We start from the raw sequence: 21,637 nt of genomic DNA on the forward strand, positions 1-21,637 counted from the left end.
TCTTCCAAAGTTGTGGCAAAATGGATTAAGGACAACAAAGTCAAGGTATTGGAGTGGCCATCACAAAGCCCTGATCTCAATCCTATAGAACATTTGTGGGCAGAAGTGAAAAAGTGTCTGCGAGAAAGGAAGCCTACAAACCTGACTCAGTTACATCAGCTCTGTCAGAGGAATGGGCCAAAATTCACCCAACTTATTGTGGGAAGCTTGTGGAAGGCTACCCAAAACGTTTGACCCCAGTTAAACAATTTAAAGGCAATGCTAGCAAATACTAATTTAGTGTATGTAAACTTCCGACCCACTGGGAATGTGATGAAAGAAATCAAATCTGAAATAAATAATTTCTCTTTACTATTATTCTGATATTTCACGTTCTTAAAATAAAGTGGTGGTTCTAACTGACCTAAGCCAGGGAATTTCTTACAAGGATTAAATGGCAGGGATTGTGAAAAACTGAGTTTAAAGGTTTTTGGTGTAGGTGTATGTAAACTTCCGACTTCAATTGTGTGTGTGTGTGTGTGTGTATGTACAGTGGGGCAAAAAAGTAGTTAGTCAGCCACCAATTGTGCAAGTTCTCCAACGTAAAAAGATGAGGCATGTTTCATCATTTTCAACTATGACAGACAAAATTGGAGAAAAAAAATTCCAGAAAATCACATTGTAGGATTTTTTATGAATTTATTTGCAAATTATGGTGGAAAATAAGTATTTGGTCACCTACAAACAAGCAAGATTTCTGGCTCTCACAGACCTGTAACTTCTTTAAGAGGCTCCTCTGTCCTCCACTCGTTACCTGTATTAATGGCAACTGTTTGAACTTGTTATCAGTATAAAAGACACCTGTCCACAACCTCAAACAGTCACATTCCAAACTCCACTATGACCAAGACCAAAGAGCTATCAAAGGACACCAGAAACAAAATTGTAGACCTGCAACAGGCTGGGAAGACTGAATCTGCAATAGGTAAGCAGCTTGGTTTGACGAAATCAACTGTGGGAGCAATTATTAGGAAATGGAAGACATACAAGACCACTGATATTCTCCCTCGATCTGGGGCTCCATGCAAGATCTCACCCCGTGGGGTCAAAATGATCACAGGAACGGTGAGCAAAAATCCCAGAACCACACGGGGGGACCTAGTGAATGACCTGCAGAGAGCTGGAACCAAAGTAACAAAGCCTACCATCAGTAACACACTACGCCGCCAGGGACTCAAATCCTGCAGTGCCAGAAGTGTCCCCCTGCTTAAGCCAGTACAGACCCGTCTGAAGTTTGCTAGAGAGCATTTGGATGATCCAAAAGAAGATTGGGAGAATGTCATATGGTCAGATGAAACCAAAATATAACTTTTTGGTAAAAACTCAACTCGCCGTGTTTGGAGGACAAAGAATGCTGAGTTGCATCCAAAGAACACCATACCTTCTGTGAAGCATGGGGGTGGAAACTTCATGCTTTGGGGCTGTTTTTCTGCAAAGGGACCAGGACGACTGATCCGTGTATAGGAAAGAATGAATGGGGCCATGTATCGTGAGATTGAGTGAAAACCTCCTTCCATCAGCAAGGGCAATGAAGATGAAACGTGGCTGAGTCTTTCAGCATGACACTGATCCCAAACACACCGCCTGGGCAATGAAGGAGTGGCTTCGTAAGAAGCATTTCAAGGTCCTGGAGTGGCCTAGCCAGTCTCCAGATCTCAACCTCATAGAAAATCTTTGGAGGGAGTTGAAAGTCTGTGTTGCCCAGCAACAGCCACAGTAGGTGTCCAAACTTTTGACTGGTACAAAAGACACTTTATCCTTTTTGCCTCATCAAATAACTAAATGATCCATAGCATGACCATCTTAAAATAATTCCATGTCAGCTCAGCACCCCCCCAACGTCTTCGACTAAAGAATACTTCATTGTGTCTTGGACCACTGTTCTCTCTGCTTGACATCACCATTAACATGCCATGACTATGTTTCATCATTTATGGCAAACCATAAACGTGGAATAAATAATTGACTTCAGGCTAGCAAGCAGAACCGTTGCGCTTTAAATGAATAATTCAGCTTTGATTGTTTCTTAAGACGCATGGCATTGCGTTGGCTTTTTCTGGTGCAGCTCCAACCAGGGCAGTCGGTGCGTGTTATCATTGATAAAATCAGAGCCATACTATATTTGGACACTTGTGAACGAGCATTCCAACCCCGCTATGAAAACATCCTCCATTTACCTTTAATAGAAAAAATGTCAAACTCATTTGGAGATGTAACTGTTCTGAGACTTTCAAAAAACAAGTAATAATTTGATCACATTTAAGTAGCAACGTGGGAAGAATGTTAGAGTATTTATTTTTATTACATTTCTTTTTAAACATCCCGTCTACAGCGATTGCTAAATACTGACAATGCATTCTGCAAGTTTTTGTCTATTCAAACAATTTCAGTAAATGCAACAGCACACATCTATGGAAAATATGAATTGACGTTCAATATTTTGTTTATCAATAGATGCAAGGTTTAGAGTTATTTTGTACGCATACACCTTTAATAAATGAGGCCCCTGGGAGGTCACCTGGACAGATTGTTTTTAAAGAGGCCTGTGCTAAAACACACTGTGTGCAATGCAACCAACAGGCAGAATGTAGCCCTGCATTACCGCTGGATTTAAAAAAATAAATTTAAAAAAGCCATTTCCTCAGAGAATGATGTTATACACCTGAGGAGGATGAGCTGGCCAATCAGCTTGACTACTCGCATTCGTATTTTTTGTGACCGGTATACACCCACACCTTTCTGTTGTTAGGGTATGCCCCCACCATTCTGTTGTTAGGGTATGCCCCCACCATTCCAACACAGAAAACCTGCTTTTTTTTTATTGATTTTTTTTAATTTTTGAAAGGAAAACCGGAGTGTTGCTTTAAAGCAAACTTTCTTGCAACCAAAAACCCACAATAATAAACTTCTCTTATAGTGTCAAGTAATTATGATACCAGACAATGAAATATCGACCGAGCAGGAGCATCGGAAAGCATAAGGCTGAAGAATGTAAAAAAATACTTTGGAATATAAGAATATAGAAGTGGGCCTATATTTCATTCAAAACGCTTCACCTTAAATCGCTAAATAATAATATAGCTGTGAGCAGCAATGAACGGGGTTCACAGGATGACAAAGGACACAAGATCAGTTGGATAACAAAGCAGGCACTATCACAATATTTCACATTGTTTGTCTGCATAATTTAAATCTAACATTAATTTGCATGAGACAATGTCCACTTGATCAATAGTTATTGCTCTAGTATCCTATAGTGCCACTGGTGCCAACATCTATAGTGCCATCAACTGGTGTTGAACCAGACATCTAAGGCTGCATTGACTTTATATTCACACATCGTAAGGACGTATACACAAGGTTTACATACCAAATTACATTGCCCCATGTCTAGCGGTTTAGTTCTAGTAGCCAGTTGTCTTAGGGGTTTCTCTCATCATTATTCATTCAGGATTATCCGTAATCATCATAGCATCCACATTAATATAGAAGTGATTAGAATCATATTATATTCTTATTTACAATAAAGGTGATTCCACATTTCCCATTCATTTTATGTGCACAAAACAGTCTGAAACACAACCAAAACAAACTGCAAATGCATCCAACAAGCTTGATGTTGTCATTGCATTCTAGGAATATGGGACTACTTTATTTACAAGAATCTTTAGAAGAGTCAATCATTTTGACCACTACTTTTTTTGGGGGAAAAATATACTAGAACTAAATCTCTCTTTGAGCAATTGCATTTGTATAAAATATAATTTCCTAATTTCTTTTAGCATACAATATAGCTCACTATTTTAATTATTTGATAGTCACTCTTGCTCATCTTTGTCAAGGGTGTCAATCATTTGACCCACAGTATATAAAGAACATATTTGATAATCTTGTTATAATCACTCATTACAGTGACATAGCAATCGAAACATAATTGAAAGATGACCATTGATCTATGCTACAGACCAGTCATCACCTGACTAAACACTATCTGACCAGAGAGCATAAGATGTCCTCCTACTTTAACCATGATAATACATACCCCTTACATTATTTGATAATGGAAATAGAAGCTGTAGGTCCTGACTGCACAATTTCCAGCCTCCCTGTCAGAGGCTTAAAGAGGTGTCGTCTTAGAAACCAGCTTCAGCACACAACCACAACCACAACCACAGGACATGACTTGGAAACAAGCTTTGCCTCCTATTTCTACAGTTCAACAATTTGGGAACTGTTTTATAAACGGCCTAATCAATTCAATGCATATGGAGGAAGAGGCAAAAGAGTGCCTCGTCGGTATTCTGTGACTATACCATTGTAGAAAAGAGAGCACAGAAAAAGTCTCTGGAACTAAACTGAACACAGGAAACAGTAATTACGGTACAAAGTGGAAATGGCAAAGTCAATGAATAGCCTTGACTGGGGATAGCCTCCATATCCCTGCTAAGCAGTGTCTTCCGTTCAGAAGGAAAGATATGCAGGAAGGAAGGAGGTCGAGCCAGGAGAAACGAGACTGGAGACAAAGAGCATAGTAACACAGAAGATGCCACAGCCACCACCTGGGGGAAGCTTCTAGCTGCTGGGCCTATTTTAGAAGGAGTGCTTCCTGACAGGAAGTCCCATTGGGATAGAGTGCGCTGGTTATCCACCTGACACAGTGTGAGAAAGGAGACACACAGTTCAAACTACCGCCAACCAAAGCACACAAAGGCCACAGTCTTCTGCTTTGATTTCACCACCTTGTAGTAGTTTGTCGAAGGCCTGAAGAAAACCTTTTTGTTGATATTTCATCAGGTTCTAGTTTTCATAAGCGCAACTCAGCAGGACCACTGCAGAGGCCTGGAGCGAAGCGTGCTGTACTGTGGCAGGCAGAGGGATGCAGCTCTCTGATAAGACCACACTGCCGAGTGTTTTTGTTATGCCAAAACTCCTCGCACAGCTAGGCTTATCTAGGGGGTGAGATGTTTAAAGTTGGAGGTTTGCTGTTTACTGTTGGGGGATTAGCGGGCTGATTACTTCGACACAGCTGATCATCAAGCCCAACTGAAGTCCAGTCTGAGGGCTAGGTGTGGGGTAGGAACTAAAGCTGGTTGTGAGGAGTGTGGGGGGGGGGGACTCACAAGGAATTGAAGTGGAGTGGGGGTGGGTGGAGGGTCATGAGGGAAGATGTCAGCGAGCGAGCTAGCATGCTGGGCTGGTGATGGATACATATGCTAGCTAGTCACTTCGTTATTTACACTGAAGCCTGTTAGCATCAGAAATAGCCACGGTTGCTGGAGCGAGAGAGAGGGCACTGCCAGATGTGCTCTGATGGGATGACGATGCTGCAGTTGAGCTGACTGCTGCTGTGTTCCGCACACGAGACGCCTGAGAGGAGAAATTCCATTTGGGACGAGTAATGCTAGCTGTCGCAGACAGTTAGCAAAACATTCCTCTCACCAACATGAAATGGTCCTGATGATGCTGAAAGGGAAGTGTTTAATTGAACACTTTAGAGTGGACCAGAATCCTTTACATACGTTCCTTTGGGACAAAAGTTCATTGATCAGATAATGATGTACTAAGAAACCTGCTAAATATTCATAGTTCACTCATCAACCCATTGTGAAGGATTCTCAAACCCTGTTCCTTCACAACATAAAACACTAGTCAGTGTAATTATGGCTTTAGTTTCTGCTTTCTATGTCATTGGATGGTGGCATGTTCATAATCACAATAAGCAGCAGAATAACAGTCCAGTTTCAACAACTGAGGCTGTGCCAAAACACCCACACACTACAACGGCAGGATTATTGTTACTGTCTCACACGCTCTGGTCGTTGGTTGACGCTAATCTGCTGAGGCCAACAGACAGTATACCCAAGTGCCAAATAATCTGCATTTTCACCACGGTATTGTTCTGAAAGGGAAGGAATTCTCGGATTTATTATACAGGCATCCATTTCCACAGTGAGGATTTCTTTCTCTGTAGGACCCAGAGGTTGTGGGAGCTTGTGGTGTGCAGGAGCAAAAGATTTGCTGTGGCTATGAATCTCTTCACGAGAGACTCCCTGAAGACGATACGCTTCGATGATGTATTTGTCTCCTCGCTGTATTTGATCAGGTTTCAGCAAACATACTGAGCTGTAGAAGTCATAAAAACAGCATACAATCTGGACGTGTTTGTTTTGTATGTACAGACACACTTAATGCCCACCATCTGTAAAAGACAAGTGAGTAAATTAGACTCAAGGTCAGAATGGAAAGGGGGGGGGGAGTAGCAGGAATATATATATACATTGAATTCCAAATTGGAATCAGGTCAGCACTTTGGTTTGGAAGGCACTACACACACACGAGGCCCAGACGTCCAAGTCTCGTATTCAACCGGCTGAAAATGTGACCATGTCCCTCACAATATGGCTCTTTCTCCCCGCACACAGGGTGACCGACACACTGTCAGCGACGACCACGGTGAAAACACTTCATAGAATTACATTTTTCCCAGAATACATCACTGTCGCTTTACTGCACTGTACCTACCCTGTGATAGCACGGCAGATATCTTCATCATTCCGCTCAAGCTGTTTGTCTAAATTAATGTCATGCCTCTGGGTTTATGAGCAAATATTCAAAAGGCCAAGAGAATTGACATATACAACCATAGTCTCACCAGTTGTACTACAGTAAAGCTGTGATAGGAGGGGAAGAAAATGGGTTGGCGAAATTCACGTCACAGTCCGTTTGGAGCGATCAATAGATGAGTGAAGGAGGTCTGAATGAATAAGACTAGTAATTCAGTGAGTTTAATTGGATACAAAACAGGGTGATTTTTCAAGTGATTTTACAAGCCCAATCGGTCACGGCTTTACAGATTCCCACTTCCCTCGCTGGTTTCAAGGCCGTTTCTTGGCAGCAGAGAGCAAACAGTAGAGTTTCCAGTGTCAGGGGGTTTCAATGCCATGTCTGATGTTTCTATACCTTCCTTGATGAGCCGAGTGACTGACTGGCTGACTGAAGGAGCTGAGCAAACCAAAAGCATCTGTTCATGTCTGCTTTCTAGCTTTTGGCTCCCCTGAAGAAAGGATCACTTGTTTTTCAGAGGGGAGGTTCAGCTCTTCCAAAAGCCAATGCAACCTTCGATCTCTGTCCTCCATTTGCAGAGGATGATAGTTGGACATTTCTACAGTTTGTCTTTGAGATCTTGGAGCAGTCAAAGCCCTACACCATGAGAGAGTCAGTGAAAGGGTCCAAAACATCATATTATTCCTGTCGGTGACCTTGAAAGAAGTGATCGGGAATGGAAAATGGAAAAGTAGACAGCCTTTGGTTGGAATTGTGCGTGTTAGTGGAAGACAGCTCTTCTGCAGCTTGACTACAGAGCTTCTCTTTTCTACCCAAATTCATCTCCAACCCCTTGGTGTGAAAAGTGCAAGTGGAGTGCAAATGCTTTCCCAAACCAAATTTAGACATTGTAAATGCTAATGTCCCTTCACTGGAGGGTTATATAGTATTTATTGTAGTAGTACTTTCATAGTGAACTCGAAACACCAAAACACTTGGACAGGAACAGAATTCTTGCGAAATAACATTGAATTTCAAATTAGCATTTCGGGGATTTTTCTTGCTATTTATATGAAGGTATTATATGAATGTCCAGTGACCCACGGAGGAGGAAGATGAGTGGGTAGGAATTGGAGGAGGAGGGAATGGGAGGAGGCAAGAGGTTGAGGAGGAAGGGATGGGGGCAGGCAGGGTGGGAAAGGAAAGAAGAGGTCAAGCTACATAAACACTCAATTATTTTTGTACACTTGACTACATGGATATGCTTTTTAATAAAAACCTACTTGAAACAAGCCATCACATTTCGTTATTATCATGGCATTTAGCTTGTATTATTCAGGTTATTACTTTAAACATTAAATCAACAAATGTCAGGTTGGTGAGGATATTGCCACAACATTAACAGAGTCAAGATAAAGATATAGGCCTCCCGGGAGGCGCAGTGGTTAAGGGTGCTGTACTGCAGCGCCAGCTGTGCCATCAGAGACTCTGGGTTCACGCCCAGGCTCTGTCGTAACCGGCCGCGACCGGGAGGTCCGTGGGGCGACGCACAATTGGCCTAGCGTCGTCCGGGTTAGGGAGGGCTTGGTCGGTAGGGATGTCCTTGTCTCATCGCGCACCAGCGACTCCTGTGGCGGGACGGGCGCAGTGCGCGCTAACCAAGGTTGCCAGGTACACAGTGTTTCCTCCGACACATTGGTGCGGCTGGCTTCCGGGTTGGATGTGCGCTGTGTTAAGAAGCAGTGTGGCTGGTTGGGTTGTGTATCGGAGGACGCATGACTTTCAACCTTCGTCTCTCCCGAGCCCGTACGGGAGTTGTAGAGATGAGACAAGATAGTACAACAATTGGATACCACAAAAAAGGGGGAAAATTTTTTTTTTAAACAAATATATATATTTGCCTCCTTGTCTGCATATACAAATGTTTAACACGGATGGCATGAAATAAACCTCAACTTGTTTCTCACAAGTGTAGCATGTTTTGAACTCTGCAATGTTTCCATTTCGAGAATGAGAGGTAAAGGTAGATTAATACATGCATTAACAGAAATCGATGTCACCAAATGACAGAGATTAACGGTGAATTGCCCGTTTTACAAACGGTAGATTACCACATCGGTATACAAAACCAAAGCATGGGTTCCTTTTATATCTGGTCAATATACTTACAGGGTAAGACAACCAATATATAATTGTGTATTTGGGTGACCTATCCCTTTAACAAATAATCCCTTAATAGCAGGAATAGCACCATCTAGTGGGCAGAACCTGGTAATATCAGGATGTGTTGTGGAACATACTGTAAACTCAACTTCAAATGACATTTCTCTGAATGGGGGGGGATCTGATACTATATACTCTTTGTTGGTGTGGGATTGTGATGGGGTGTGCGGGGTCTGTGGGTGGTATTTGACCACTTCTTTGGATTCCTCATGTCTTACTCATTGTTAGAAAGAAATGTATGTTAAGTCCTATAATGATTAAATATATATGAATTCTATCATTTAAAATTGTCCGTTTGGTTAGGTACAATCAATTAGGCTAATTTCAGACAAAATAATGTTTCCAGAATGCTTATCATATCCGTTTAACTACAGAACCAATTTCAGAACAATCAGATGGTGGGAGTCATGGCTTGCTGAAATGACATGGAACGACCCAATAGGAAACATGTCAGGTAATGGCTTTCTGAGAGGGCTAAGGGTCAAACCAAGAGCCCAGCGAATCAGCAACAGCCAGCACACTATATGGAACATTCCAGATGTCTATGTGTGTTTGATATTGGATAAGCCTTGTGATATTCTAGCCGGCTGTGCTTCACCTCTTCGCGGTGGAGTTCAAAAATACAAAATTCTCTCTTGCGGGCACTCTGAAGGAGAGCCTGTCAAATGTCCTCTAGGCTCTAGCCATTACGGTCACTGAGGCTATGGCTGGCCCTCATTGAACCCAAAGACAATATCATCCATCATCCGTCTGGGTTCCTTCTGCTTGCTATCACTTTGGCTTTGTCTGCCTTCTTTGAAATGCTGTGAAAAATGTCTTGTCATGCCACAATCAGACAGACAGCTGCTTCTGACCAAGTATTAAGTAGTTACCACCAGTGTTTGATTGTTGTACCTCCCAAAACCACACATATCTTTGTATTCAGGTTTCAGTGAATTGGTTAAAATGATTAAAGGCATGATGGGAGGGGTGTGTGTGTGTGTGTGTGTGTGTGTGTAGGGCAGAATGTCTCCACTCTCCTCCCAACTGGAGAAAAGAGGGACCTCAGGAAGGTCAATTATATGAACAGAAAGCCCACAGTGAATCCAGCACTTACTGCTATTATGTGAAAGACACCCAGGTGTCTCTAGGGTGTTGCGAGCCCATGTAGAGGGCTCATATTGCTGACGGCATAGGATATTGGGTATGATAAATGGACTGGTATTTACAGTGAGAGCATGTAAGTGTGTGCGAGATTGTGTGAATAAAAACACTTGTGCCAGGAGGCCCTGGCAGCCATGTTATAGATGATGATGGGGTACGATATGGACAGGGAGAGAGGGGAAAGGATTGAGGTTGTTTCGGGTCAGAGATGGTGGTCTTTGTTTTGCTCAGATCAAAGGCGAGTAATGGGGTCAAGTCCTCAGCCCTTTGCATTATCGGGCAATTTTTTGGACATCTGATAAATAAGCAAATAAAATGGGTCCTGGCGACATTTAAAAACACAGCCAAAGGAAATATTAACCTTTGGCAATGATGTTGGTGAAACCCACTTGAACAAAAAGCGCGGGTAATACTCAACTATAGGTGTGCATTTCCTTGGCAGTGTGGCTACTGGGTTGGCTATAACACAGACCGAATGAGGGGGGATGCCTCCCCTCAATACGTCTTTATCAAACATACAAGCTGTATACAGTGCCTTCAGAAAGTATTCACACCCTTGACTTTCCCCACATTTTGTTGTGTTACAGCCTGAAATCTGTTATTCAATCATTGCACCCACACTGCTCGCACGCACCAACGAGCGTCTGCGTTATTAAGGGCTAAAATAGAAATCAGTTCTATTTCTGATGCAGATCACGCTACAAATCCTGCCTCTCCCATCTCCTCATTGGTTTATAGAAGCAGGTACCCACGTGCAATCTCCTCATTGGTTATACCCACGTGGGTGACTGAAAGACAAACGAGGACAGTGGCAGTAATGCACCTAATTTATGAAAGTTGCCAATCGCAACATAAAGTCAAGAGAAGAAAAAGCCTGGAAGGAAGAGAGATGACTAGAAATGATTCATGTGTGGATTAATTGGTGGAATAGAGGACCTTGTGCATTTCAGGTAAAATAACAACTCAATGTTTATATCCCAGGACAGCAACAGCAAGCTAGCTAATTAGGACAAATTACCGAGCAAGTGCAAGCTAACTAGCTAAATTGCTATAAATGTTTAATGCTTTTCGACTTGTCCCCAAATTAATACAATTGGTTCAGAGTTTGTTTTGTCGTGATCACGTTTGGTGTGGGGGGACAAAATAAAGTTAAGCACAATGGTGCACGCGTGCAGCCGGTTTGGGTTCCATGTTTGAGTTTAATGGCTGTGACAGCAGAAAACTGAAGATGGATCAACAACAGTGAAAAAAAAGTGAAAAGGAGTACTAAATAAAAATATTCCAAAACATGCATCCTGTTTGCAATAAGGCACGAAAGTAAAACGGCATAAAATGTGGCAAAGAAATTAACTTTATTTTTCCTGAATACAAAGTGTTATGTTTGGGGCAAATCCAGTCAACACATTACTGAGTACCACTCTCCATATTTTCAAGCGTAGTGTTGGATGCATCATGTTATGAGTACTTCTCAGGAAAAAAAAAATGTATGGAATGGAGCTAAGCGCAGGCAAAATCCTATAGGAATACCTGGTTCAGTCTGCTTTCCACCAGACACTAGGACATTACTTCACACAACTGGCATTTCCACCTTGTGTGTGTGTGTGTGTGTGTATGTATGTACAGTGGGGCAAAAAAGTAGTTAGTCAGCCACCAAATGTGCAAGTTCTCCCACTTAAAAATATGAGAGGCCTGTAATTTATCAGAGGTACACTTCAACTATGACAGACAAAATGAGGGACAAAATATCCAGAAAATCACATTGTAGGATTTTGAATGAATTTAATTAGCAAATTATGGTGGAAAATAAGTATTTGGTCACCTACAAACAAGCAAGACTTCAGGCTCACAGACCTGTAACTTCTTCTTTAAGAGGCTCCTCTGTGCTCCACTCGTTACCTGTATTAATGGCATCTGTTTGAACTTGTTATCGGTATAAAAGACACCTGTCCACAACCTCAACAGTCACACTCCAAACTCCACTATGGCCAAGACCAAAGACCTGTCAAAAGACACCAGAAACAAAATTGTAGACCTGCACCAGGCTGGGAAGACTGAATCTGCAATAGGTAAGCAGCTTGGTTTGAAGAAATCAACTGTGGGAGCAATTATTAGGAAATGGAAGACATACAAGACCACTGATATTCTCCCTCGATCTGGGGCTCCACGCAAGATCTCACCCCGTGGGGTCAAAATGATCACAAGAACAGTGAGCAAAAGTCCCAGAACCACACGGGGGGACCTAGTGAATGACCTGCAGAGAGCTGGGACCAAAGTAACAAAACCTACCATCAGCAAGGGCCTTGAAGATAAAACGTGGCTGGATCTTTCAGCATGGCAATGATCCCAAACACACCACCCAGGCAACGAAGGAGTGGCTTCGTAAGAAGCATTTCAAGATCCTGTAGTGGCCTAGCCAGTCTCCAGATCTCAACCCATAGAAAATCTTTGGAGGGAGTTGAAAGTGTGTTGCCCAGCAACATCCCCAAAACATCACTGCTCTAGAGGAGATCGGCATGGAGGAATGGGCCAAAATACCAGCAACAGTGTGTGAAACCCTTGTTAAGACGAGTCATTGCCAACAAAGGGTATATAACAAAGTATTGAGAAACTTTTGTTATTAACCAAATACTTATTATTTTCCACCATAATTTGCAAATAAATTCATTAAAAATCCTACAGTGTGATTTTCTGGATTTTTTTTTCTAATTTTGTCTGTCATAGTTGAAGTGGACCTATGAAAATTACAGGCCTCATTTTTTGAAGTGGGAGAACTTGCACAATTGGTGGCTGACTAAATACCTTTTTTGCCCCGCTGTATATATAAGAAAATTGCACTATGCAGAAATTGCTCTGCCAATTCCTGGTTACAAACATTCTAATAGTTTGCCTAATTTTTGTTTGTGACAAAACAAGCAAGTATAGTGTAGAGAATCATTGTACCACCTAAATCGCTGTGGCTCAGTTGGTAGAGCATGGCACTTGCAACCGCAGCGTTGTGGATTTGAGGATGGAGGGGGCCATGTACCGCAAGATCTTGGCCAACAACCTCCTTCCCTCAGAGCATTGAAGATGGGTCGTGGCTGGGTCTTCCAGCATGACAACGAACCGAAACACACAGCCGGGGCAACTAAGGAGTGGCTCTGTATGAAGCATCTCAAGGTCCTGGAGTGCCCTAGCCAGTCAAGGAAACGTATGATCTCTGTAATTGCAAACAAAGGTTTCTGAAAAGGTTTCTGTACCAAATATTAAGTTCTGCTTTTCTGATGTATCAACAAATACTTATGTCATGCAATAAAATGCAAATTAATTACTTAAAAATCATACAATGTGATTTTCTGGATTTTTGTTTAAGATTCCGTCTCTCACAGTTGAAGTGTACCTATGATAAATTACAGACCTCTACATGCTTTGTAAGTAGGAAAACCTGCAAAATCGGCAGTGTATCAAATAATTGTTCTCCCCACTGTATAACTCACATTTTTATGTGAATTTGGTCAGGTCGCCCAAAAAGTGACATATTGCAGCTTTAACTGAAATGTTTTCCCATTTATTTTGGTTTACTCTTATCAGATGTAAAAAATCCTAAATGAATCAGCAGAGTCAGCTAAACCATAGGGACCCCTTATTCATGTCCTCATTACATGTAGTGCAACAACAGCACTCATGGTCTGTAAAGTTAGATACTTTTGATAGATTTAAACAATATTGGAGTCACCATGGTCACAATTATAAAGTGTCAACTCCATTTGCATGATAAGAATTTTGGTTAAAATGTTACATTTAATTGGGTTATAGTGTCAAATCAACTGAATAAAAACTAAAATGGCTAGTGTGTATACCACTTGAAATGTTATATTTTGCCAACTTCGTAAAAACAAACTCCGTCAGAGTGCTGAAAGATCTGAGAATGGTTGTTTTTATTGAGGATTTCCAAAAGAGTCTTTCTTTTACAAATGTTTGTATTAAACTTTTATTTGTGTCTGCTTTGAGTATCTTAATTGTCAAGTCAGTCAGTGGCTTGTCAACTCAGTAACTGATGTAATCACTGTTCTGCAATATATGCTTAAACAATTGAAGGGATAATGTTTGGGTTAAATGTTTTTGGTTTTAAATCTAGAAAAACATGGCAAAATGCTAACGAAATTAGCCCTGGAGCATTATAGTGCAACAAAACAAAAATAAATGGAGATTAGATTATTTAAATATGTAATACAAATGTTAGAATTAAACAATCACGACCTTTAAACACTTGTTGGACAATAATTGTCAAAATAGAATACCTGTTATGGTGTCTAACAGAGTTTATATAAATCCAGTCATGTGCATTTTATGAAAAATAACTACAAATTAGGATGATCCTTTACATGGTGTGATAGACCAAAGCATAATCTATCAAAATATACAGTATATTTCAAATGTTGTTAATATTAAGACAAATATTTGAGATAGACCCTTCTTTTAACAATCCCTGAGCACTAAACTAAAAAATATATCCCTGCCCCATGGCAAAAAAAAGGGGGGGGGGGCTTGCGTGAAGACTGGGCTACGCCACTGGCTACAGACTGATTAAGTATTGATTTGTTTCTTTCAACCAGATACACATTAGGTCAGGCATCTTTTATACATGAAGAGATACAAAGCAGATATGTTGTCGATGATTCAATCAGATCACTCTGTATAAATCAATAGAGAGACAGCCGCTATCTTTCTCGTTGGAAAAGATGATAACGTAAACAGTTTAGTTTAGAGTTGAGCCCAATGCCTACTCAGATTATAGCCTACCCTCTTCAAAAGAGAGAGATGATATAATCATCACTGGACGTCAATGCGTGCAGCCTTTCAGAATGTCTCACTCTTGCTTCCATAGCCAAGTAAGTCCAGCTGGTTTTTTAAGTGAAAAGATATTCATTCCACTTACCACTGTGTATCCATTTCCACACAAAGGGAAGACAAACGCCTCCGCATTGACACAAGGCCGGATGGAATGTGTGGATAAAACACACGGGACCTTCGCTCACTCAGTAGGCTAAATTCATACTCCATCCCATTTACAAACATTTCCCTCCTAACAGGGACAAACGAGCAGTTACATCGCGTATAATGAGAGGAAGCAGGGCCGGTAACATCGAGTGTTGATAGATTGACACTTATCGCCTGGCTCCTCTCGTCTCTACACTCGCTCGTTGGGATGCATGAACGCTACATATGCCATGTGCAAATGGAGATGTACAAATTGCGAGAACGGTATGCTTTCGCAAAAGGGGAAAGATGTTCTCGACATGTAACCTTTTCAGGGGCTCCCCACAACGCAGTGTCTGGGACAGTCAGAAAGATAGTGGTCCAAAGTAAAAACTAGTCCATAAAACAATGAATCCCCCCCCCCTCCCTTCTTTCTTGCTCAATATTTGATAATTGAGCACAGTGCCTGCTGATTTTCTTAACTAGGAGCAGGGACCGGTGTCAATTGGTATGCTCTGAACAGTTGCACATTTCCGTACTTTGGGGGATTTAATTATATAAAATACATTTTCCCATGGCCTGAATCGATTAATCTGACAGCTTTGGAAAGGACCCGTTATATTGCAACCGATCCACTAGAAAATGTATCAACATGCTCCATGAATCCTGACATAGTAACCTTTACCCTGCCTCTCAACTATTAAACCCCGCAATAAAACACTTAAAGCCTATGAGCCGTGATAGAGAAGGGATGTTCAATTAACTTACCAGTCGGTGGACGATGTCTCGTTGATAACATCCTGGTAGGCTGTTAGAAGGGCCAGTCTGTTCTTGCTGAGATTCACAGCCATGTTGCTGTCTCTGCAATCATCCAGACCCGTGTAATACTGTAATGGAAGTAGAGGAAAGGATAGAGAGAGACGGGGAGAGATTCTGAGTGGAGGAACAAAGACAATGCAGCGCTATTGCCTCGCTAGCTGCGTGGTCCTAGTGCGAATTTTTCACTGTTCTCTAAAAAACACTGCTGGGTCCTAGCGCCTCAGAGTGCTCGCTGGCCGACACCGTCAAAGTCTGCACTATACCGTGATCTGACCTGGCCTGACCTGACAAAGACCAGGGAAATGACAAGTCAAATAATTGATTTCTGAACAATATAGCCTATAGGAATGGGGGTCTAACTAACAGTAGAGAGGGGGCTTCGATTATTAGACACACAATAATCTGGGGTTGGAACATAATGCTGGACCAAAGTCATATTTTTTAGACTTTGTAGTTTGTCATTCTCATTACTCCTCTTCATAACTTGCTCTCTGATAAAAACAGCCCAATATTTAATCACTGTTATTGTTTTGTGCTTTGTCTGGTACTGGCTGGTTCCCCAGAGATGGGTTTGCTGTCTGGGCTTAACTGTGGAAAAGAGACTCCGCCTAAAGCCCCCCAAGCCTCCAGGCTGTACCTAGCTGAAACTTTCCTCTGAGTGAGAACGTTTTACTTGCAAATAACCGGCGCAATCATGCTCTGATAGTACCACATCCGACCCAGTCTGGAGTGTGTGTCTGGGATGAGAAATGTGTCAGTGTGTTATTGCGTCATCGTGCCCCTGGAGCTCTCTGAGTGAGCAACCCAAACCCTGAGGACTAGGAGAGACTGTACTGTATGCAGATTTGGCAGAGAGAGAACAGTTTTGTCTACTGGTAATTGGGATACAGACCCGAGAGCACAGTCTGGATCTACAGTGTATTATTGAATGCAGTCCAAAGCAGGCCAGTGTGTCAGATTGAGTAGGATGGTGTTACCCTTACACACGGATCTTTTGTGTTTTTGCTCCTAATGGTTAAGGTTACAGTTTGGGGAGGGTAAGCTGATCCTAGATCTGTGCCTACGGGCAACTCCTACCCAGTCAGTGTTGGACGGACCCTCGGGGGCAGTCTCAGTGCTTTGCTTCCAGCAGTTTTAGCTAATCTCATGCTATTCTACAGATGTTGCAATAAGGCTGAAAGAATTTTGAAAGCTAATTTCCAACATGTTTTGCCATGAGGCTGAGGGAAATGTTGTAGTTTTACAGCTGTACTATCTGGTAATTCATTCATTGTTTGCCATGGCTTATGATTTGCTTATATGCTATCTGGCGTGGGGGGCAGCAGCTACTTTTCCTGGGGTCCAAAAACATTCTCAAATTGTTCCAAGATCATTAAGTAGTGCTGAGCGATTCCCCGTAAATGTAGTTTTTCCGGTTATTGAACAACTAATTGACCAACGTTGGTTCAAATCAAAAGGTATTTGTCACATGCGCCGAATACAACAAGTGTAGACCTTACTGTGAAATTCTTACTTATAAGCCCTTAATCAACAATGTAGTTCAATAAATAGAGTTAATAAAATATTTACTAAATAAACTGAAGTTTTTTTTTTCTCATAAATCAAAAAGTAACACAAGACATAACAATAACAAGGCTATATACAGGGGGTACCAGTACAGATTCAATTACTTGAATTCAATTCAGTTCGTTTTTGTTTTGTGTGAGCCCAACAGCAGTTTCTCTAGTGAGAAATCAAATAATTAATGAGAGAAGTCAAGAACTATGTTGACAATGGGATGAAGGGAGTTGTAGTTTTCATTAAGCAAATATTCATCCTAGTTCAGAGCAGAAAAATGGGTAAATAACTATAAGACCATAATCCATTGCACCTATTCTTTCCGTCTCAGACAGAGATGGGCCGTGTTCAAAGGATCAAAACCGTAATGCTGTATATCATGGGTAAATTGTTACTGACTGACGGATCTACAAATAATAATGAGTAGTTATTTATGATGGAAGGTAATTTGTAGATCAGTCAGTTGGCAGTCGCCTGCACTGTCGAACAAACTCATGGACACACTTTGGCTGCTTTTACACAGAATTGGCCTTATTCTGATCTTTCTTCCACTAATTGATCTTTTGACCAATCAAATCAGATCTTTTCACATCAGATATTTTTCAGAGCTGCTCTGATTGGTCAAAAGACAAATTAATTTTAAAAATATCAGAATTGGGCTGCTTGAGTAAACACAGCCAAAGTGTGTCCATGGGCTTGTTCGACATTGCAGCCAATTGCCATTTACGCCTGCTATTTTAGGTTAGATACACAGAGACTGCATGAGAGAGAAACATCAAAACACAATGAGGAGAGCAGGGGGATAGAGCTAGTTCATGAAAGTATACCTTATCTACTTTGAAGAACATGTAAAATGATTGAGTCAGACAGCTCTGCAGCATACTTAGGCAGGCTAGTTAAATAGGAAGACTAAAGACAGCAAAGTATGGGGAACAGATATAGATCATGTTAGATGGTCTGGCTGGCTGACTGCTACTGCCTGAGCAGAGAAGAGATGATGACTTTAAGGAATGAAAAATAATAAAGTCCTCAAATAAAATGTATTTTTCTATTGATGTCTACCCAATGTGGAACTGACAGAGACAAGGGAATATTTTCAAAGTTTTGGCAATTCAATGTTCACTATTTTTGGCTTTGGAATTTCCATTAAAAAAGCTCTAAAATCAATGTAATGTAATTATTTCCGAATCCATTTAATGTTTAAAAAAATAATACAAACCGAAAACCGTGATTCTTTTTTTAATCGAACCAAAACCGAACCGACCTCAGAAAGCACAAATCGCTCAATTCAAAATTTGGCCGTGCACGCTAATTGACTACGTCTGATCTTAATGAGTGCTTGTAAGGATTAGACCCTTTTTTCAATTTTCGCCTAAAATGACACACCCAAATCTAGCTGCCTGTAGCTCAGGACCTGAAGAAAGGATATGCATATTATTGATACCATTTTGTGAAATGAATGTAGGAGAATATAACACAATAGATCTGGTGAAAGATAATACAAAGAAAAAAACATGTGTTTTTTTGTCATTTTTTGTACCATCATCTCTGAAATGCAAGAGAAAGGCCATAATGTATTATGCCAGCCCAGCCGTAATGTAGATTTTGGCCACTAGATGACAACAGTGTATGTGCAAAGTCTTAGACTGATCCAATGAACCATTGTATTTCTGTTCAAAATTTTGTATCGAGACTGCCCAAATGTGCCTAATTGGTTTATTAATACATTTAAGTTCATAACTGTGCACTCTCCTCAAACAATAGCATGGCATTCTTTCACTGTAATAGCTACTGTAAATTGAACAGTGCAGAATTGAAGCTTTCTGACAATATCAGATATGTCTATGTCCTGGGAAATGTTCTTGTTACTTACAACCTCATGCTAATCGCATTAGCCTACTTTAGCTCAACTGTCCTGCGGGAGACACACCAAATTTGGAATGGGGTCTGTTTGAATAGACTAAAATGAACAGCTGTGTATGCATAAAAACATGGCATGCTAGCTCCATCCTGGTGGCGCAGAGGACTAATTCCATGGATAGAGAACAGAAGATTGTAGGTTTCCATCTCACTGATGCTGTGTCACAATAAAAATACATGTGTTTGCATAATTACTGCCTAAGGAAATGAATTTCCATGTGTAATTTCTGTGTTTGGAGTTCAAAAACATTAACCCAAAATAAGATAGCAGTGTTATTAAAAGTCTTATTGAAACATTCAGTGAAAGTTTTAAGGAAGTTATTAAAAAACATTCAGATATTTTATTCCTACAACCGATGTGAAACCAAAAACATACGTTCCCACAACTTCCGAGGAACCAAATGTGCTAGCTGGGCCCATATATTTTGTTGAATTGTAGGAAATGAGCTATAAAACTGCAACATTTTGTAACGGGTTTCTTCCAACTCCTCCTCTGACGAAGAGGTGGAACAAGGATCAGACCAAAATGCAGCGTGGTTCGTTAGATACATCTTTAATAATGAAGAAAACACGAACAATACAAAACAACAAACGTCGAAAACCAAAACAGCCCTGACTGGTGCAACAAACACAGAGACAGGAACAATCACCCACAACACACAGTGAAACCCAGGCTACCTAAATATGGTTCCCAATCAGAGACAACGATAATCACCTGACTCTGATTGAGAACTGCCTCAGGCAGCCATAGACTAATCTATACACCCCACACAACCCCAAGATGAAACACACTACAAATAAACCCATGTCACACCCTGGCCTGACCCAATAAATGAAGATAACATAATAAATATAGACCAGGGCATGACACATTTTCTCTCCGCCCCATGGTAAAATGAGTAGAATCGCATTAAATTTGTTTTAAAACAGCAAATTGTTCTCTCTGTTCATTGGAAAAATTAGTAGAATTGCATAAAATTTGCTTTTAATCTGAAACATTTATCTACACCCTATGGCAGAATATGTAGATTTGCAGAATTTTTTTCTTTCCGGTGCTAAGAGGGAGGCTACAACAATGTTTTGCCATAGGGGGGCTTAGGGCCCCCAAATAGCTAGAAATGACTCTGGCTCCCAGGTCTCATTTGGCTCAACGTCCACATACTTCTGCCAGCCCTATCACCAAAGGGCCAGGGAACTGTCACTCAGAACACAACACGGGACAGGACGTGTCTAGCATCCATGAGAGGAACGAACAGGTATTGTCAATGGACATAGCGGTAGCAATTTACATCACAGTACGGAATAAACTGTTTATAATATGGTAATAATATCGCTCATTTATACATATGTTTAAGGTTTCATATTATTAATCCTTCACCAGCCTGACACACATCACAGCATGCCACTCAGAAATAGAGATGATAACTGTCAATCATTTACCCCCCCCCCTTGCATCTGCAACTGCCATGCACTATAATGCTCATCCTGTATCTCCTTGACCTGCCGCCACCTCTCTCTCTCTTTCTGTGATTGTGTGGGCGGATCCCCACCAGCTGCAACCTGTTCCATAATCAAGACCTCTACAATACTCAGCCCTGCCACTTCCACGCTGCCAGATTCAAATCTCTGCTCAGTCAGTCTACGTTTCTAGCCATTTGTTCCTGTTTAGATCCTGTTTTCCTTGCCTGACACTGTTTTCCTCTCTGCTACAGTTCTGCCCGCTCTGACTCTGGTCCCTGTCTCCAGTCCCACGTCTTGTCAGTCCTGTTACTCTGTCCTGGATCCCCCACTCTACTGCTCCCTTGGATTCCCCGCCCGAGCTTCCCCTGGCCTGTACTCCATCTTCCCCCTGTGTTTCAATAAATACCTTGGTTACCTCATCCCGGTCTCCTTGTCTGAGTCTGCACTTGGGTTCACCTGTTCCTCTCTGCGTAACACCCCCCTCCATCATGACAATGCCACCAGCCATACTGCTCGTTCTGTGCGTGATTTCCTGCAAGACAGGAATGTCAGTGTTCTGCCATAGCCAGCAAAGAGGCCAGATCTCAATCCCATTGAGCATATCTGGGACCTGTTGGATCGGAGGGTAAGGGCTAGGGCCATTCCCACCAGAAATGTCCGAGAACTTGCAGGTGCCTTGGTGGAATAGTGGGGTATCATCTCACAGCAAGAACTGGCAAATCTGGTGCAGTCCATGAGGAGGAGATGCACGGCAGTACTTAATGCAGCTGGTGGCCACAACAGATACTGACTGTTACTTTGGATTTTGCCCCCCCCCCCTTTATTCAGGGACACTTTATTCCATTTCTGTTAGTCACATGTCTGTGGAACTTGTTCAGGTTATGTCTCAGTTGTTGAATCTTATGTTGATACAAATATTTACACGTGTTAAGTTTGCTGAAAATAAACGTAGTTGACAGTGAGGACATTTCTT

At 41.5% G+C, this 21,637-nt stretch overlaps 1 protein-coding gene across 6 annotated transcripts in view; it reads right to left on the minus strand.

Annotated features, from left to right (window-relative positions):
* The window catches only part of LOC135548636 (drebrin-like), a 117,435-nt gene extending 101,569 nt beyond the window's left edge, over positions 1-15,866 (minus strand). For 2 of the 6 annotated variants that reach the window (XM_064978442.1, XM_064978439.1), the window contains exon 1: positions 14,867-15,016. In XM_064978442.1, coding sequence (XP_064834514.1) covers positions 14,867-15,006 — 140 coding nt within the window. In that variant the 5' untranslated portion in view covers positions 15,007-15,016. Of the gene's footprint in view, positions 1-14,866; positions 15,017-15,675 lie in introns of those variants that run through there. The other 4 variants (XM_064978443.1, XM_064978445.1, XM_064978440.1 and 1 more) reach the window with 4 other exon arrangements.
* Positions 15,867-21,637: the final 5,771 nt, after the last annotated feature.

This window comes from Oncorhynchus masou, chromosome 11, assembly GCF_036934945.1.
Source record: "Oncorhynchus masou masou isolate Uvic2021 chromosome 11, UVic_Omas_1.1, whole genome shotgun sequence".
Taxonomy (NCBI): domain Eukaryota; kingdom Metazoa; phylum Chordata; class Actinopteri; order Salmoniformes; family Salmonidae; genus Oncorhynchus; species Oncorhynchus masou.